Source organism: Puma concolor, chromosome A3 (genome assembly GCF_028749965.1).
Source record: "Puma concolor isolate L17-30 chromosome A3, mPumCon1.1.hap2, whole genome shotgun sequence".
Lineage (NCBI taxonomy): Eukaryota > Metazoa > Chordata > Mammalia > Carnivora > Felidae > Puma > Puma concolor.
The window spans coordinates 75,098,820-75,114,612 of NC_141669.1; the positions used below are offsets into that span (position 1 = coordinate 75,098,820).

Genomic DNA, 15,793 nt, shown 5'->3' on the forward strand with positions numbered 1-15,793 from the left:
GCCAGGAGTGGGCAATGAAGAGACCCTGGTGCTGAATAGTTCATGAGAGTCAGACTGGCTTGAAGAGTCTTAGATGCTGCCTGCCCCCAGCCCCAAACATGGGCAAGGTGGACACCATTGCAGTGTCCACCATTGTTGCACCATTGCAAGCTTGCGTCACTGAGCCCTCAGCAAGAGCAGACATGTGCATTTCCCATTTCTTGGTTCATTTTGCGCTTTTTCTCAAGCCACAGGCCCATGTGGGCTCATAATCCCCATCCCAGACAGACTGGAAGTTCTATCTGCCAGACACATTACACGGCACCGCATTCTTGCAGAGATGCTTGCTCAATCCCTGATTTCAGCCCTGCTACCCCACCCTGCAGCTGCTGTTAAATCCAGCCTGATAAGCTGTTTAGAGGTAGGAGTAGAGGCAGAGGCAGGCACTCAGCATGGCAGGTTCAGGGACAGTCGTGTGTGCCAGTGTGTGAGGTGACTTCACACACCCCCTGCCCAAGAGCCCTGGAATTCAGGACTTCACCCAGCATGGCCAAGGATGTGGCTGTCACCTGAGACAATGGGCAAGGGGGCCACACGGTGTTGGGAGGTTCCCAGGCTCCAGGCAGGGCTACCAAGTTTCATATAAGGAGGCAATACTCGGGTGTGGTTCGACTTACTTTAGGGAGCAGAAGTCACATCAGTCCTAAGTACTCTACATACACAAAGAGCAATTGTGACAGGCACGAAGCCTAAAGCAGAGAAGAGCTAATGATGGCAGTAGTAACAATGATAGCGCCTGCCAAGCACGAAGATGAACCCTGCACATAGCATTAAGCTAAACATCCCCTTCTTCTGTTTGATCCTCACGATGATCCTATGATGTAGATGCTATTGTTATTTCCATTAGACAGATGAGGAAACTGAGGCTTTGAGGTGTGAGCCGCTTTCCCAAAGTCATGGAAATGGTCAACGCAGAACTAGGATCTGAATTCCAGAAGTTCGACTCCAGCACCCACACTATGGAAGCCGGTGATGCCCACTTAAGCCCTGTTTGCTCTTGGAAAGGACGTCCTCCTCACAGACTAGAGCAGAGCCCAGCAGCCCCTGTGGTGGGGGTGGCACCCTAAAGACCGACTGGCAAGTTTTGCTTACTCCGGTTTCTTATTCAACAACCTTTGGATTTGGCTTCCCATGTGACTCGCATACAGAGAAAGAGGTTGCGATCTGCCAACTTGACAGCTGTATTTTTCATTAGTCAATTAACAAGCTGGCTGCCTGGGTTCACACACATATCTGTGTCTGCGGGCTTGGATAAAGTGAGCCCACCCCAGAGCCGAAGCCCACCATGTGCCAACTTAATTGCGATTCCGAGGGTGCGAGGGTAGCCCCCAGCCTGGCCTGTGTGCCAAGGAAATCCCTCTTGGCGTCCTTTTGGCAGGCTTGGCCAGCTTTCCCCAGTGACAGCCTGGCTCTTTGGATTCGAGTTGCCTGGTCAGACCGCGAGGGTCCTTTGCAGAAAGAAGGAAGCAACAGTGCCAGGTTCCAGGGAGCGTTCCAAGTTCCACATTCCGTGCACAGACTCCCGGCGCCAGAGCAGAGGCTGACCCTTGGCAGGACGCTGGTAAGGGTTCGTCTGGTACATCTTTCCCTCCACGACATAACCTGGGGCTTCCTGGATCTCCCGCTCTCTGCTTTCAATCCCAAAGCTGGTGACCAAGCAAGGTTACCCAGGAAGACTTAAAAAAATCATTTCATTGCCTTATTTAGGAGCAGAGAATGTTTTGCTCTGTTTACAAAAGTGCAGTTTTTAAAAAATCACATCCTGAAATAACAGGACAGTTTCTTAGACTTTGAACCAAAGTAAGTTTTGGTCTTCGTCACAAACATTGGGTTGTTTTACCACCAAACTTGGTGAGTGGTGCATCTTTCTGGGGCAGCATTCCATTTTTTTTTAATTTTTGAATCGTGGTAAAATACACAGAACATGAAATCTACCCTCTTAATACATTTTTAAGTGTACAGTACAGTATTATTAACTGTATCTACGTTGTTACACAAATCTCTAGAACGTTTTCATCTTGACTGAAACTCTACACCCATTTGCCCATTTTCCCTAACCCCAGCCCCTAACAACCACCATTCTGCTTTCTGCTTCTGACTTTGACCACTTTAGATACCTCATGTAAATAGAATTATGCAGTATTTTTCCTTCTGTGCTTGACTTATTTCACTCAGCAAAGTATCCTCAAGATTCATCCATGTTGTAACATATCATAGGATTTTTTTTTAATTTTAAATGTTTATTTATTTTTTTTTTTGAGAAAGAGAGAGAGAGAGAGAGAGAGAGAGAGAGAGAGAGAGAGAGAGACATAGAGAGCAATCAGGGGAGGGGGCAGAGAGAGAGGGAGACAGAATCCTGAGCAGACTCTGTACCAGCAGCACAGTACCTGATGCAGGGCTCGAATCCACGAACTGGGAGATCATGACCTGAGCCGAAACCAGGAGTCGGATGCTTAACCAACTGAGCCCCCCAGGTGCCCCACTTTTTTTTTTTAAGGTTGAATAATATTCCATTCTAGGTATATACCACATTTTCTTTATCCATTCATTGGTGGTGGAAGCACATTTAGATTGTTTCCATATCTTGGCTGTTGTGAATAGTGTTGCAATGAACATGGGAATCCTAATATCTCTTCAAGATCCTGATTTTAATTCTGGGTAAATACCCAGAAGTGGGATTGCTGAATCATACGGTAGTCCTGTTTTAATTGTTTGAAGAAACTCCGTGCTATTTTTCATAGCTGCTACACCATTTTACATTCCCACCAATAGTGCACAAAGGTTCTAATCTCTCCACATCTTTGCCAGCGCTTGTTATTTTCTTTTTTCTTTTTCTTTCTTCCTTCCTTTATCCCTCCCTCCCTTCCTTCCTTTCTTCCTCCTGCCCTCCCTCCCTCTCTTTCTTTCCCTTTCTCCCTTTCTCTTCTTTCTTTCTTTCTTTCTTTCTTTCTTTCTTTCTTTCTTTCTTTCTTTCTTTCTTTCTTTCTTTCTTTCTTTCTTGATAATGGCCATCCTAACAGGTATAAGGTAATATCTCATTCTGGTTTTTATTTGCAGTTCCCTGATGTTAGTGATACTGAGCATTTTTCACATACCTTCTGGGCATTTGTATGTCTACTTTGGAGAAATGTCTAATCCTTTGCTCATTAACTTGTTTCTTTTTTGTTTGTTCTTTGTTATTGAGTGGTAGGAGTTTCTTGTATATTTTGGATATTAACCCCTTATCAATTATATGGTTTGCAAATATTTTCTCCTATTCCATAGGGTTGTTTTCCTTTGCTGTGCATATTTTGAGTTTGATGTAGTCCCATTTGTCTATTTTGCTTTTATTGTCTGTTGCCTTGGTGTCATGCCAAGAAATCATTGCCAAGACCAATATTATGAAGATTTTCTCCTATGTTTTATTCTGGGAGTTTTGTACTTTTAGGTCTTATGTTTAAGTCTTTAATACATTTTTAGTTGATTTTTGTGTATAGTGTGAGATAAAGGTCCAATTTTATTCTTTTGCATGTGGATATCCAGTTTCCCTAGCATCATTTGTCAGAGACTGTCCTTTCCCTGTTGTGTGGTATTGACACCTTTGTCAGAGATCATGTATGATATATGTGTAGGTTTATTTCTAGGGCCTGTATTCTGCTCCATTGGTCTATATTTGTGTCTTTATGCCAGTACCATACTGTTTTAATTACTGTAGGTTTGTAATATGTTTTGAGTAAGGCCCCTGACTTTGTTCTCTTTCAAGATTATTTGGCTATTCAGGGTCCTTTGTGGTTCCATATGAATTTTAGAATTTTTTTTCTTTCTTCAAAAAAATGTCATTGGGACTTTCGTAGAGATTGTATTGAATTTGTAGATGGCTTTGGTTAGTATGAACATCTTGATATTAAGTGTTCTAATGCATGAACATAGGATGTCTTTACATTTATCTGTGTCTTAATTTAGTTTCTTTCAGCAGTGTTTTGTAGTTTTTAGTGTACAAGCATTTGGTGTCCTTGGTTAAGTTCATTCCTAGTATTTTGTTCTTTTCTGATGATATTTTAAATAGGATTCTTTTCTTTTTTCTTTCTTTCTTTCTTTCTTTCTTTCTTTCTTTCTTTCTTTCTTTCTTTCTTCCTTTTTGTTTTTTTAGTAGTAGAAATAATAATAGCACTTATTATGTTCCAAGGCATTGTTCTAAGCACTTTACATACATTATCAACTGGCTTCATCTTTTTTTTCTTCCAATATGTAACACAGTGTTATACTAGTTTCAGATGTACAATATAACGAATCATCAACAATTCTATACATGTCTCAATGCTCATTACTCTTAATCCCCTTTATCTATTTTACCCACACCCCACCAACTTCCCCTCTAGCAAGGACCAGTTTGTTTTCTGTATTTAAGCATCTGGATTTTTGTCTCTCTATCTCTCTCTCTTTTTTCCCCTGTTTATTCATTTGTTTTATTTCTTAAGTTCCACATATGAATGAAATCACATGGTATTTGTCTGTCTCTGACTGATTTATTTCTCTTAGCATTATACTGAATTGTTGCCTTAATTTCCTTTTTGCATCATTCATGGTTAGTGTATAGAAACTGATTTTTGTATGTTGATTTTGTATCCTGCAAACTTGCTGAATTATTTTATTCCAACAGTTTTTTTGTGGAATCACTGGGGTTTTCTAGATACAAGATTATGTCATCTGAGATCATTTTACCTCTTTTTTTCTGATCTGGAAACCTTTTATTTTTTTCTCTTGTCTAATTGCTTATAGCTAAGACTTCCAATAGTATGTTGAACAAAAGTGGCAAGAGTTGGTATCCTTGTTTTGTTCCTGACCTTAGAGGAAAGACTTAGATCTTTCTTACAGGAAAGACTTAGATCTTTTGGTTTTTCACTATTGAGTATGAAATTGGCTGTATATACTTTTCATATATGGCCTGTATTAAATTGAGGTAATTTCCTTCTATTCCTAGTTTTTGAGTGTTTTTATCATTAAAGGATGCTGAAGTTTGTTCAATGTTTTTCTGAATCTTTTGGAATGATCATGTGATTTTGTCCTTCATTCTGTTAATGCGGTGTATCACATTGATAGATTTTTGTATGTTGAACCATCTTTGCGCTGTGGGGATAAATACCACTTGGTTATGGTGTATGATTCTTTTAATGTTCTGTTGAATTCGGTTTGCTAGTATTTGTTGAGGATTTTGCATCTATGTTCAGTGGAATACTGGCCTGTAGTTGTCTTTTCTTGGAGTGTCTGGCTTTGGTATGAGGTTAGTACCAGCCTCGTAAATGACTTTGGAATGTTCCCCATTCTTTAGTTTTTTGGAAGGGTTTGAGAAGGATTAGCATTAATCTTTAAATTTTAGGTAGAATTCTCCAGTGAAGCCCATCTGGTCCTGGGCTTTTGTTTTTTGAAAGGCTTTTGATTACTGATTCGATCCCCTTACTATATAGATATGTTCAGGTTTTCAGTTTCTTCATAATTCAGTCTTGGTGAGTTGTATATTTCCAAGAATTTATCTATTTCTTCTAGTTTCTCCAATTTGTCAGTGTATAACTGTTTATAGTAGTCTCTTATAATCCTTTTTTATTTTTGTATTTCTGTGACTGCATTAGTACTCCTTTTTCATTTTGATTTTGAGTCTTCTGTTTGTTTTTTAGTCCATCTAAAGGTTTGTCAATTTTGTTCATCTTTTCAAAAACCAACTTTTAGTTTTATTGCTTTATTTCCTTTATTTTGCTAATTCTGGGCTTAGTTTGTTCTTTTTCTAGGTCCTTGAGGTATAGAATTAGACTGTTTGACTATCTTTTTTAAAATTTTTAAACAATGTTTATCTTTGAGAGAGAGGGTGAGTGGGGGAGAGACAGAGAGAGAGGGAGACACAGGATCTGAAGCAGGCTCCAGGCTCTGAGCTGTCAGCACAGAGCAGATGCAGGGCTCTAGCTCATAGACCATGAGATCACGACTTGAGCCGAAGTCAGACGCTTAACCCACTGAGCCACCCAGGTGCCCCTTGACTATTTTTTTTTTAATGTAGGCATTTACTGCTATAAACTTCCCTCTTAGTACTGCTTTTGTTGCATACCATAAATTTTGATATATTGTATTTTAATTTTTATCTCAAGATATTTTCTAATTCCCCTTTGGATTCTTCTTTTTTTTTTTTTTTTTTTTTGGGACAGAGAGAGACAGAGCATGAACGGGCGAGGGGCAGAGAGAGAGGGAGACACAAAATCGGAAAGCTCAGGCTCCAGGCTCTGAGCCATCAGCCCAGAGCCCGACACGGGGCTCGAACTCACGGACCGTGAGATCGTGACCTGGCTTAAGTCGGACGCTTACCCAACTGCGCCACCCAGGCGCCCCTGGATTCTTCTTTGACCCATGGGTTGTTTAAGAGTGTGTTGTTTAATTTCTCTATGTTTGTGAATTTCCCAATTTTCCTTCTGCTATTGATTTCTAGTTTCATTCCATCATGGTTAGAAAAGATACTTGATATGATTTCAATATTTTTAAATTTGTTAAGACTTGTTTTATGACCTAACATGATCTATGCTGAAAATGTGCCATGTGTGCTTGAGAAGAAAGTGGATTCTGCTGTTGTTGGGTAGACTGTTCTGTGTATGTCTATATGTCTGTTAGGACCATTTGGTCTATATTTTTGTTCCAAGCCCTCTGTTTCCTTGTTGATCTTCTGTCTGGATATTCTACCCATTAATAAAATGGGGTATTAAAATCTCCTAATATTATTGTGTTGCTGTCTATTACTCCCTTCAGTTCTGATAACTTTCACTTCATATATTTGGGTGCTCTGATATTGGGTGCATATATCTATATTTATAATTATTATATCTTCCTAGTAAAATTATCTTTTACCAGTATAAAATATCCTTCTTTGTCCCTTGTAACAGTTTTTAACTTAAAAACTATTTTATATGACCTAAGTATGGCCACTCCTGCTCTCTTTTGGTTACTATTGGCACAGAATATCTCCTTCCATTCTTTTGTTTTCATCCTATGTGTGTCCTTAAATCTAAAGTGAGTATCTTACAGACAGCATGTATTTGAATCTTAAAAAAAAATTTTTTTAAATGTTTATTTATTTTTGAGAGAGAGAGAGAGAGAGAGTGAACAAGAGAGGAGCAGAGAGAGAGAGAGAGAGAGAGACAGAATCCAAAGCAGGCTCCAGGCTCTAGCTGTCAGCACAGAGCCCGACATGGGGCTTGAACCCACAAACCATGAGATCATGACCTGAGCTGAAGTCAGATGCTTAACCAACTGAGCCACTCAGGTGCCCCTTGAATCCTTTTTTAAAAGAAGGTTACCGGGGCGCCTGGGTGGTGCAGTCGGTTAAGCGTCCGACTTCAGCCAGGTCACGATCTCGCGGTCCGTGAGTTCAAGCCCCGCGTCGGGCTCTGGGCTGATGGCTCAGAGCCTGGAGCCTGTTTCCGATTCTGTGTCTCCCTCTCTCTCTGCCCCTCCCCCGTTCATGCTCTGTCTCTCTCTGTCCCAAAAATAAAAAAATAAATAAATAATAAAAAAAAAAAAAAAGAAGGTTACCTATTCAGCCACTCTAGGGAGTTTACTCCATTTACATTTAAAGTAATGACTGATAGGGAAGAACATGCTATTGACATTTTGTTCATTGTTTTCTATATGTCTTGTAGCTTTTTTGCTCCTCTTCCTCTCCTGCTGCCTTCCTTTTTGTTGACTGGTTTTAGTGATGTGTCTTGATTCCTTTCTCATTTTCATTTGTGACCATGGATGTCCATTTCCTTTTTCCAACATTGGGGTGTTTCTTTTTTTTTTTTTTTTAATTTTTTTTTTCAACATTTATCTATTTTTTGGGACAGAGAGAGACAGAGCATGAACGGGGGAGGGGCAGAGAGAGAGGGAGACACAGAATCGGAAACAGGCTCCAGGCTCTGAGCCATCAGCCCAGAGCCCGACGCGGGGCTCGAACTCACGGACTGCGAGATCGTGACCTGGCTGAAGTCGGACGCTTAACCGACTGTGCCACCTAGGCGCCCCTGGGGTGTTTCTTCAAATAAGTTTTCTGTCACTGGAACTCCCATATTGCATATATTGATTCAGTTATCAATATCCCATATGTCCCTTAGGCTTTCTTAAACTGTTTTTTTTAATGTGTATCTCTGACTGGATAATTTCAAATGACCTGTCTTTGAATTTGTTGGTTTATTCTTCTCTAAATTAAGATTGTTGTTGAACTCCTATAGTGAATTTTTCAATTCAGTTACATTCTTTAGCTCCAAAATTTGTTTGGTTCTTTTCAATACTTTCTATCTCTTTGTTGCTAGTCTTACTCTGTTCATGTATATTTTTTCTGAGCTCATTAAGCATCCCAGGAAGGCTTTTTAAGATGTAGATTGTCAGACCCTATTGATAGAGATTCTAATTCAGTGGTCTGTAGTGGGGCCTAGAAATCTGTTTTTCTGAAAGTTTCCCTAGGTGATTCAAATGTACACTTCCAGTGAAAAGGTGAAAAGACTACCCCCAACCCCTCCCACTCCCAGTTCTCTCCAAGATGGCATCATCTGTCTACTAGTATTCTGCTTTTTTGTATTAGTTGAGGGGTCTTGAAACCCTTCTGCCTCTAGACAGCCTTCCTGGATTGAATCCCATCTGACAGTGAGTTTCTTATACTTCCCCCCAGCCCATTCCAGACCAAAATGGACATACACTTCCCATTTCTGTGTTAATTTGGTATTTCATCCCTTCAACTTGCTATTTGAGTCTTAAGCCATCACTGTCTAAAAATCTTCTGGACTAAGCATACCCTAATTTTCTAATCATTTGATGATGCAAAAGTGTTGAGTGTAGCAGAGGTAGAACTCTGGGAACCTGTGTTCACATCTCTTTTCTTATAGGGTATGATCTTGGACAGGTTGCTTTTCCTTCCTGGGTCTCAGTTTCCTCATCTGTGAAATGAACAGTGATAGATGATCTTCGCAATCCTTCCTTTTGGATTCTGACTCTCTCCTTCCTTCCCTTATGCACTCCATAGCTAAGGAAGTGAAACTCCAAGGTCATTCCTGAAACGCAGTCCTAAATCAAAGGAACTAGAGGGACTGCCGGTTCTCCCTCTGCCTCCCTTTCCAGGAACAACCATGGCTTTGAGTGATGTCGATGTGCAGAAGCAGATTAAGCACATGATGGCTTTCATTGAGCAGGAAGCCAATGAGAAGGCCGAAGAAATAGATGCCAAGTCTGAGGAAGAGTTCAACATTGAGAAAGGACATCTTGTGCAAACCCAACGACTGAAGATTATGGAGTATTATGAGAAGAAGGAGAAGCAGATAGAGCAGCAGAAGAAGATCCAGATGTCTACCGTGAGGAATCAGGCAAGGCTGAAAGTCCTGAGAGCCCGAGATGACCTCATCTCAGAGTTGCTGAATGACGCAAAGCTGAGACTTAGTGGGATTGTGGCAGATCCAGCAATCTACCAGGGGCTGCTGGATAAGCTAGTGCTTCAGGGTCTGCTCCGACTGCTGGAGCCCGTGGCGATTGTACGCTGCAGGCCACAAGACCTCCTCCTGGTGGAGGCTGCAGTGCAAAAAGCCATCCCTGAATACATGATGGTCTCCCAAAAATGTGTGGAAGTCCAAGTGGATCAAGAGGTGCACCTGGCTACCAACACAGCTGGAGGAGTGGAGGTCTACAGCGGCAATCAGAGAATAAAGGTTTCGAATACCCTAGAAAGCCGACTGGATCTCTTAGCCCAGCAAAAGATGCCTGATATACGAAAGGCTTTGTTTGGAGCCAATGCCAACAGAAAGTTTTTTATATAAGCCTCTGAGAAGGGAAACTCATGTTGAATTGTCCAGCCATAAAAGCCTAAGTTATTAGGGCAAAGGAAACTAGTAATGTTTCCTCCTCTTTGCTGCTTTGATAGGATTCTATGTACTTTCACGAAATAGCCTTTGAATGGCTAAAGGCATTGTATTTTGGAATAAAACCTGAAAACGCTTAGAAATCTACTTCTGGTTTATCCACACATACCGCATCTTCTGGTCAATTCAACAGTCTAGATGGAAGGGAGTGAAGACATCTGCTCTTTAGCTTGTCCTTCAGATGAGATGGGCATGATATTAATGGCTTGTGGGTCTGAGTGCTCTAAAGATTGTCAATATTATCTGAAGTGTGTTTTCCTTCTTTTCCTTCAGCTTTCTGTGCTTCTGTAATTTAATGGGATTTAGAGAGCTTTCTCGTGTGTACAGGGTGTATGAGCAGCATAGTTACACATGGTTCCATGAGCAGAAGAGCCCGGCACTCAGGGTTTAGTGCTCTGTAGCCAAGGCCTTGAAATTCTTAGTTTTGAAGGTGTGTATTACAAGTGAAACCTGATGGGTCTTCGGAGCCTGTGCCAGGGGCTTGGAGCCTTGGCTCATGCCTGGTACCGGCTACTGAAGCCTACCCTCCTCCCTGGATGGGTTCTTGACCACTCACTTCCCAGCTTGCTGGTGCCCTGAGACCCAGCCTCCCCCTCCCTCACCCAGTGAACAGTGCTGCTTTCTGCCTTTGGTGAGGGCTGGTGTGGGCCGGTGTGCATGCAGGGAGGGTCAACGGTGTGTGCATGTTCTGTAAAATCTTAGAGGTAGGCATGATGGTTGCCATTTCTGCCCCAGAATGGCAGATCCATGGCACATTCAGCAAGTGAGTTGGTGAGGGTGAGTCTCTTGCCCACCAGATGCTAAGCACATCCGGGTGTGGAGGTTTAAAGACCCTGGGATTCACCTGTCTGCTGTGGGTTGGGTTGGCCAGTCCACTGTAATGGGAGATGTCTGGCTTAACCTCCCTGACTCCAGCCAGGACATAGCACGTGGACCTGGGGGCTGATGGGAAGATGGACCCAGCAGCTGTCAAGCTTGCTGGGCCAGAGTCTCAGATTGGGAACTTCAGGAGCTTTGAGGGGCTGCACTTGCCCCGGAAAGTCTCCCAGTATCTGATGGAATTCTCCATCACACAGCTCAGTGCCTGCGGGGGACTTAGGCTCAGCTCTTTGGCCGGCTTGACATATCTTCCAGGAGAAACCAAGAAACACAGATTGTATATGTTGGTGATTCTCCATACACGTATTATGCAATATAAAGATAAATGATAAAATTTATGTTAATGATTTAAAATGTTAATATTTATTGGGGCGCCTGGGTGGCTCACTCAGTCTGTTGGATTTCTGACTTCGGCTCAGGTCATGATCTCCTGTCTGTGAGTTCAAGCCCTGAGTCAGGCTCTGTGCTGACAGCTCGGAGCCTGGAGCTGGCTTCAGATTCTATGTGTCTCTCTCTCTCTGCTCCACCCCACCCTCATGCTCTGTCTCTCTCTCTCTGTCTCTCTGTCTCTCTGTCTCAAAATAAGTAAACATTAAAAAAATAAAATGTTAATATTTATTTACTTAGCCATTAAATAGCAAATAAATACCATGACAAGTCAAAAGAGAGACTACAGAAGAAAAAGCTTTGTATTTTAGGACCTTTAATTGTACTTTTTGAACAAAGGGTATTTTCATTTTGCATTGGGCCCTGTAAATCATGTTGCTAGTTCTGCACGGGTTTATTGATTTACAGTCTAATCTATGCCCAAGTGTGGTTTATGTATTAACATAAAAATTTTTTGAAGAAAAGAATCCCCAAGCAGCTCTGCCAAGGACAGAATTCGGCTTATGTGGTCAGGAACAGAAATGTTTGGAATCTCAAACACAAAGTAGCAGACATTATTAGGAAACAGGGGTGTCTCACGGAGCCTGGGGATAGGAATGTCTTACGGTCTCAGGAGAGGGCTGGACCTGGGAACCTGAAAGCCATCCGAAATCCTCTAGCCGGCTGTTTTATTTTCTTTCTTGTGGGAGTGACTTTCCCTACTGCACGATTTGAACGGTGGGGTGGACATGCCTCAGAAAATTTACATTCTAAAGTTTGCATGTTGTAGTTCCAGAAACAAACTTACTTCTCTTGGAGCCAATTCCACTTTCCTGAGAGGGGATCTGTTTGGTCCAGTTTAGGTCAAATGTCCACCTTTGGTCCACATGACACCTGGGGCAGTTCTCAGAGGAAAGGGGGTGTCAGCGAGAGAGACTCTGCCAAGGGTGTCTTCTGTGTGGGTCTTTTTGAGTTGTGAGTTCAGTCATTTATCGAACATTTTGTGAATGCCAGCAATGAGTTAGGCCCTGTGCTAGGTGCTGACTGTGAAGAATACAGTGTGCGAGTGCCAGCTGAGAGTTGTGTAAGAGGTACTGTGAGAATATAGTAATGGGAAGAGAGGGTCACAGAAGGCTTCTGGGGTGCTGCCAGTTGAGCCGAAGTAAGCATTTCAAGCAAAGGGTGGAAGGGAAGCATATGCAAAGGCCCTGAGGTGTGAAAAAGCAAATTGTGTTAGAGGAACTGTGCATAGTTCAGTGTGGTGAAGTTTGAGGGATGAGGGCAAAGTGACCACGACGAAGCTGGAAAGAGGCACAGAGCCTGATTATGAGGTGCTGTGTGCGTTGCTCAGGAGTTAGGTTAATTCTGGTGGCTGGGTGATGAGCGGTCATTGAAGGACTTTAATTTTTTTTAATGTTTATTTTTGAGACAGAGGGAGACAGAGCGTGAGTGGGGGAGGGACAGAGAGAGAGGGAGACACAGAATCTGAAACAGTCTCCAGGCTCCGAGCTGTCAGCACAGAGGCTGACACGGGGCTCCAACTCAGGAACCGTGAGATCATGATCAGATCCGAAGTCGGATGCTTAACTGACCCAGGTGCCCCGTGAAGGACTTTAAACAGGAGTGAAATCGTGAGAGCTGGACTTTTAAAAGACTACGCTAGCGTCACTGTGTGTGGAAAATACATTGGAGGGATGGAGAGGCTGGAGGCAGGAGCCCTGTTGGGGGTTATTTACCAGTCCAAGTGAGAGATGATAAATAACCTACGCAGCTCTTTTGTGAGATAGGTCACATCCACTGATATACAGGCTGGAAGAGACTAGAATTAGTGACTTACGTCTTACCACCGCCCTCTGCCCCTCACTCTGTCTGCCAGAAGACTCTTCCACTGGTTCAGGCTTGAGGCATTCTGGTAGCTTTGCATCCTCTTACAGCTTTTTCTTATAAGAATGTTCTTCTCCTCAGAGCCCTCCCCCTCCTGCCATAGCCGTCATGCCAGGCAGGCCCGGCAAAGCATTCCCTTCCCTGTTGCCCAAGCCCTTAGCCGCCTCCCCTCCGGAAACCCAGACCCCACTTTCTGCTGTAATCCAGGAGTGTCTGAACCCCCTTTGCCCGCCCCAGCTCTGGCCATCTGAGCTGCCTTCGATCCATCAGTGGGGCTCCTGACATTAATTCATCTCCAAAACAACTGACAGGTGGATTTTATGAAGGTTTTGTGCAAAGTTAAGTTGAGGAGTTTAAGTCCCACTTAAAATATCTATGTTTTCCCAAACCTTTCTGTCTCCCGAGGCTGCTAGATACTTTCTCTTTCTCCCCAAACTTCTCCTCCTCAGCCTCTCAACCTTTGGGCTCCAGTCTCCTCCCTCATAACGTCCCCTCAGTGGAACAAAAACCCCGGTGTCTAAGGAGCACTGCTCCCTCACCGTCCCTGGCTGCAAGCACTATGCAGTTCCTGATGAGGACCTTTCATGTATCACCTTTATTTACTCTTAACTGCTTTTTCTACTCAGCCCATCTTTTTATTTTTATTTTTTTTAATTTTTTTTAATGTTTATTTATTTTTGAGAGAGACAGAGACAGAATGCGAGTGGGTTGGGGCAGAGAGAGAGGGAGGCACAGAATCTGAAGCAGGCTCCAGGGCTCCGAGCTGTCAGCACAGAGCCTGACGTGGGGCTCGAACTCATGAGATCATGACCTGACCCGAAGTCGGACGCTCAACCGACTGAGCCACCCAGGCGCCCCAGCCCATCTTTTTAGACATAGCTCCTTATGGGCAGGGGCAGCGTCTTGATTCTTTTTTCTTCCCGTTTCCTGCTCCCTTGTTAGTTAGTGCTGACCTTGGGTGTGGTTGTAGTAGATTCTGAACAGACTTTGGGGTTGTTATACTCTTTCCCCACCTGGCTCTGGTTTCTGGATGGAGGCCTCCAGAGTCTTTCTCCTCTTCAACCCATAGATTGTGCCGTAGAAAGAGGCAAGTGTGTGAGATGGGGGCCAGGGGAAGAGTGCCAGGACTGTAATCCAGGACCGGTCCTTGACAAGAACATCCTTCTGTACTGTGCCCTCCTCCTCCCCTGGGAGGCTGCAGGTGGGCGGAGCCCGAGCTCAAGCAGGACAGTCCCCTGCCTCACTTCAGTCGGGCTTGGTTACCTTCTGGACAAACCTGTGGGTTTATTGCATCCCTTCCCTCCCAGATGGGAGGAACTTTGCTTTGGACCTGAGTGCAAAGGTAGGGGCTGTGGAGGGGCTGGGTCCTCCCCAGGGACCTCAACCATGGGAGAGGCAAACCTTAGCCTTCAACACTGGCCTTGACCTGTGGGTTGAGCTGCATTCTGACAGCTGTGCTCGTGCAGGAGTCTTTGCTTTAGAAATGCTTGCACTGGGCACTTTTGGTTAGTTGGCCGGTATAAATGTGCACACATTCTTTATTATGGTAACTGTCCTACCCTCAAGAAGACGTGTGTAAGCTCCTCAGTCCCTTTGAGCCAAAAGGAGCAAACTGTTACAACCACAGGCAGGCGCAACCCTTCCCCACCGCTCTCCTCATTAACACTTCCCTGCGAGGTGCAAGGGAAACTGTTTGCCGCTGATGCAGACAGAGGCTGTGCTTATGGGGAGGCTGCCTCTGCAGGCTCATTCCCTGCTGGGGGGCGGCTGGGGGGGTCTGAACACCCACCGTAGCCAGGCCCTGCCCCTCCCTGAGGCCTCTGCCCCAGGGACCCAGGAATCCTGTTGGCAGGGGTAGTTTGGTGGAAGGAGAACATAGATTTAATTTTCCAATTTTGAGTTACCTGCAAAGGCAGAAATGGAGGGGATGTTTGAGCATGTGCTAGAACCTCAGAGGAGTAAAACCTCAGAGGAGACCAGGAAAGCAGACCAGCAGATTAGATAAAGTGCTGCGGGGGGAGGGGGGGGGGTGCCTGGGTGGCTCAGTCAGTTAAGCATCCTACTCTTGGTTTTGGCTCAGGTTATGTATGATCTCACAGTTCATGAGATCGAGCCCCCCATCGGGCTCCACACTGACAATGTGGAGCCTGCCTGGGATTCTCCCCCTCTCTCCCCCTCTTTCTCTCCCCCTCCCCTGCTCTTTCTCTCTCTTTCTCTCTCTCTTTCTCTCTCTCTCTCTATCTTTCAACATAAATAAATAAACTTAAAAAAGAAAATGCTGCAGGGCTTCCTGTTTCTGGGGTCCCAGGACCCCCAGAAGTGGGTCATCAGATCTATTCTGGGCCAACCACAACTCCCCATGCCTCTGGGGAGCAGGTGCAGCCCTTTGCTGAGTTCTCTGGGGGAAATTGCTTAGGGCTTTGCCCCCTTCCTCTGCACTCCTCTGTATCCTTCCCTGTGCCCTCTCAGTCCATTACCTCATCTCTGAAATCATGCCTGTTATTGATAGCACTGGGAAAGGATCGAGTCTTTCCTCCCACCCCACCTTCCTAAACTCGATTCCAAAGCATGATAAACCTTTGCTGTCAGAGCACCCCATGCTTTCCCATACAATCCCACAGCTCATCCAGTGGCCTTTTCTGAAGGACAGCATCCCTTTCACTGGAAGGCTTCTCACTGCAGGCACAGCCAAAGGGGTCCCAGCTCCAAGAGAGAGTCCTGGCAGA

The 15,793-nt window shown here is 44.1% G+C and overlaps 1 protein-coding gene across 5 annotated transcripts in view; it reads left to right on the forward strand.

The window, feature by feature from the left end:
* Positions 1 to 15,793, forward strand: part of ATP6V1E2 (ATPase H+ transporting V1 subunit E2) — a 147,175-nt gene that overhangs the window by 12,697 nt on the left and 118,685 nt on the right. Inside the window, exons 1-2 of one of the 5 annotated variants that reach the window (XM_086701172.1) lie at positions 1,183 to 1,600; positions 9,053 to 10,186. The exons of 1 other annotated variant lie outside the window; for it this stretch is intronic. In XM_086701172.1, the coding sequence (XP_086557298.1) occupies positions 9,156 to 9,836 (681 nt within the window). In that variant the 5' untranslated portion in view covers positions 1,183 to 1,600; positions 9,053 to 9,155 and the 3' untranslated portion in view covers positions 9,837 to 10,186. Of the gene's footprint in view, positions 1 to 1,182; positions 1,601 to 9,052; positions 10,187 to 15,793 lie in introns of those variants that run through there. 3 more of the 5 variants (XM_086701171.1, XM_086701173.1, XM_086701170.1) reach the window with 3 other exon arrangements.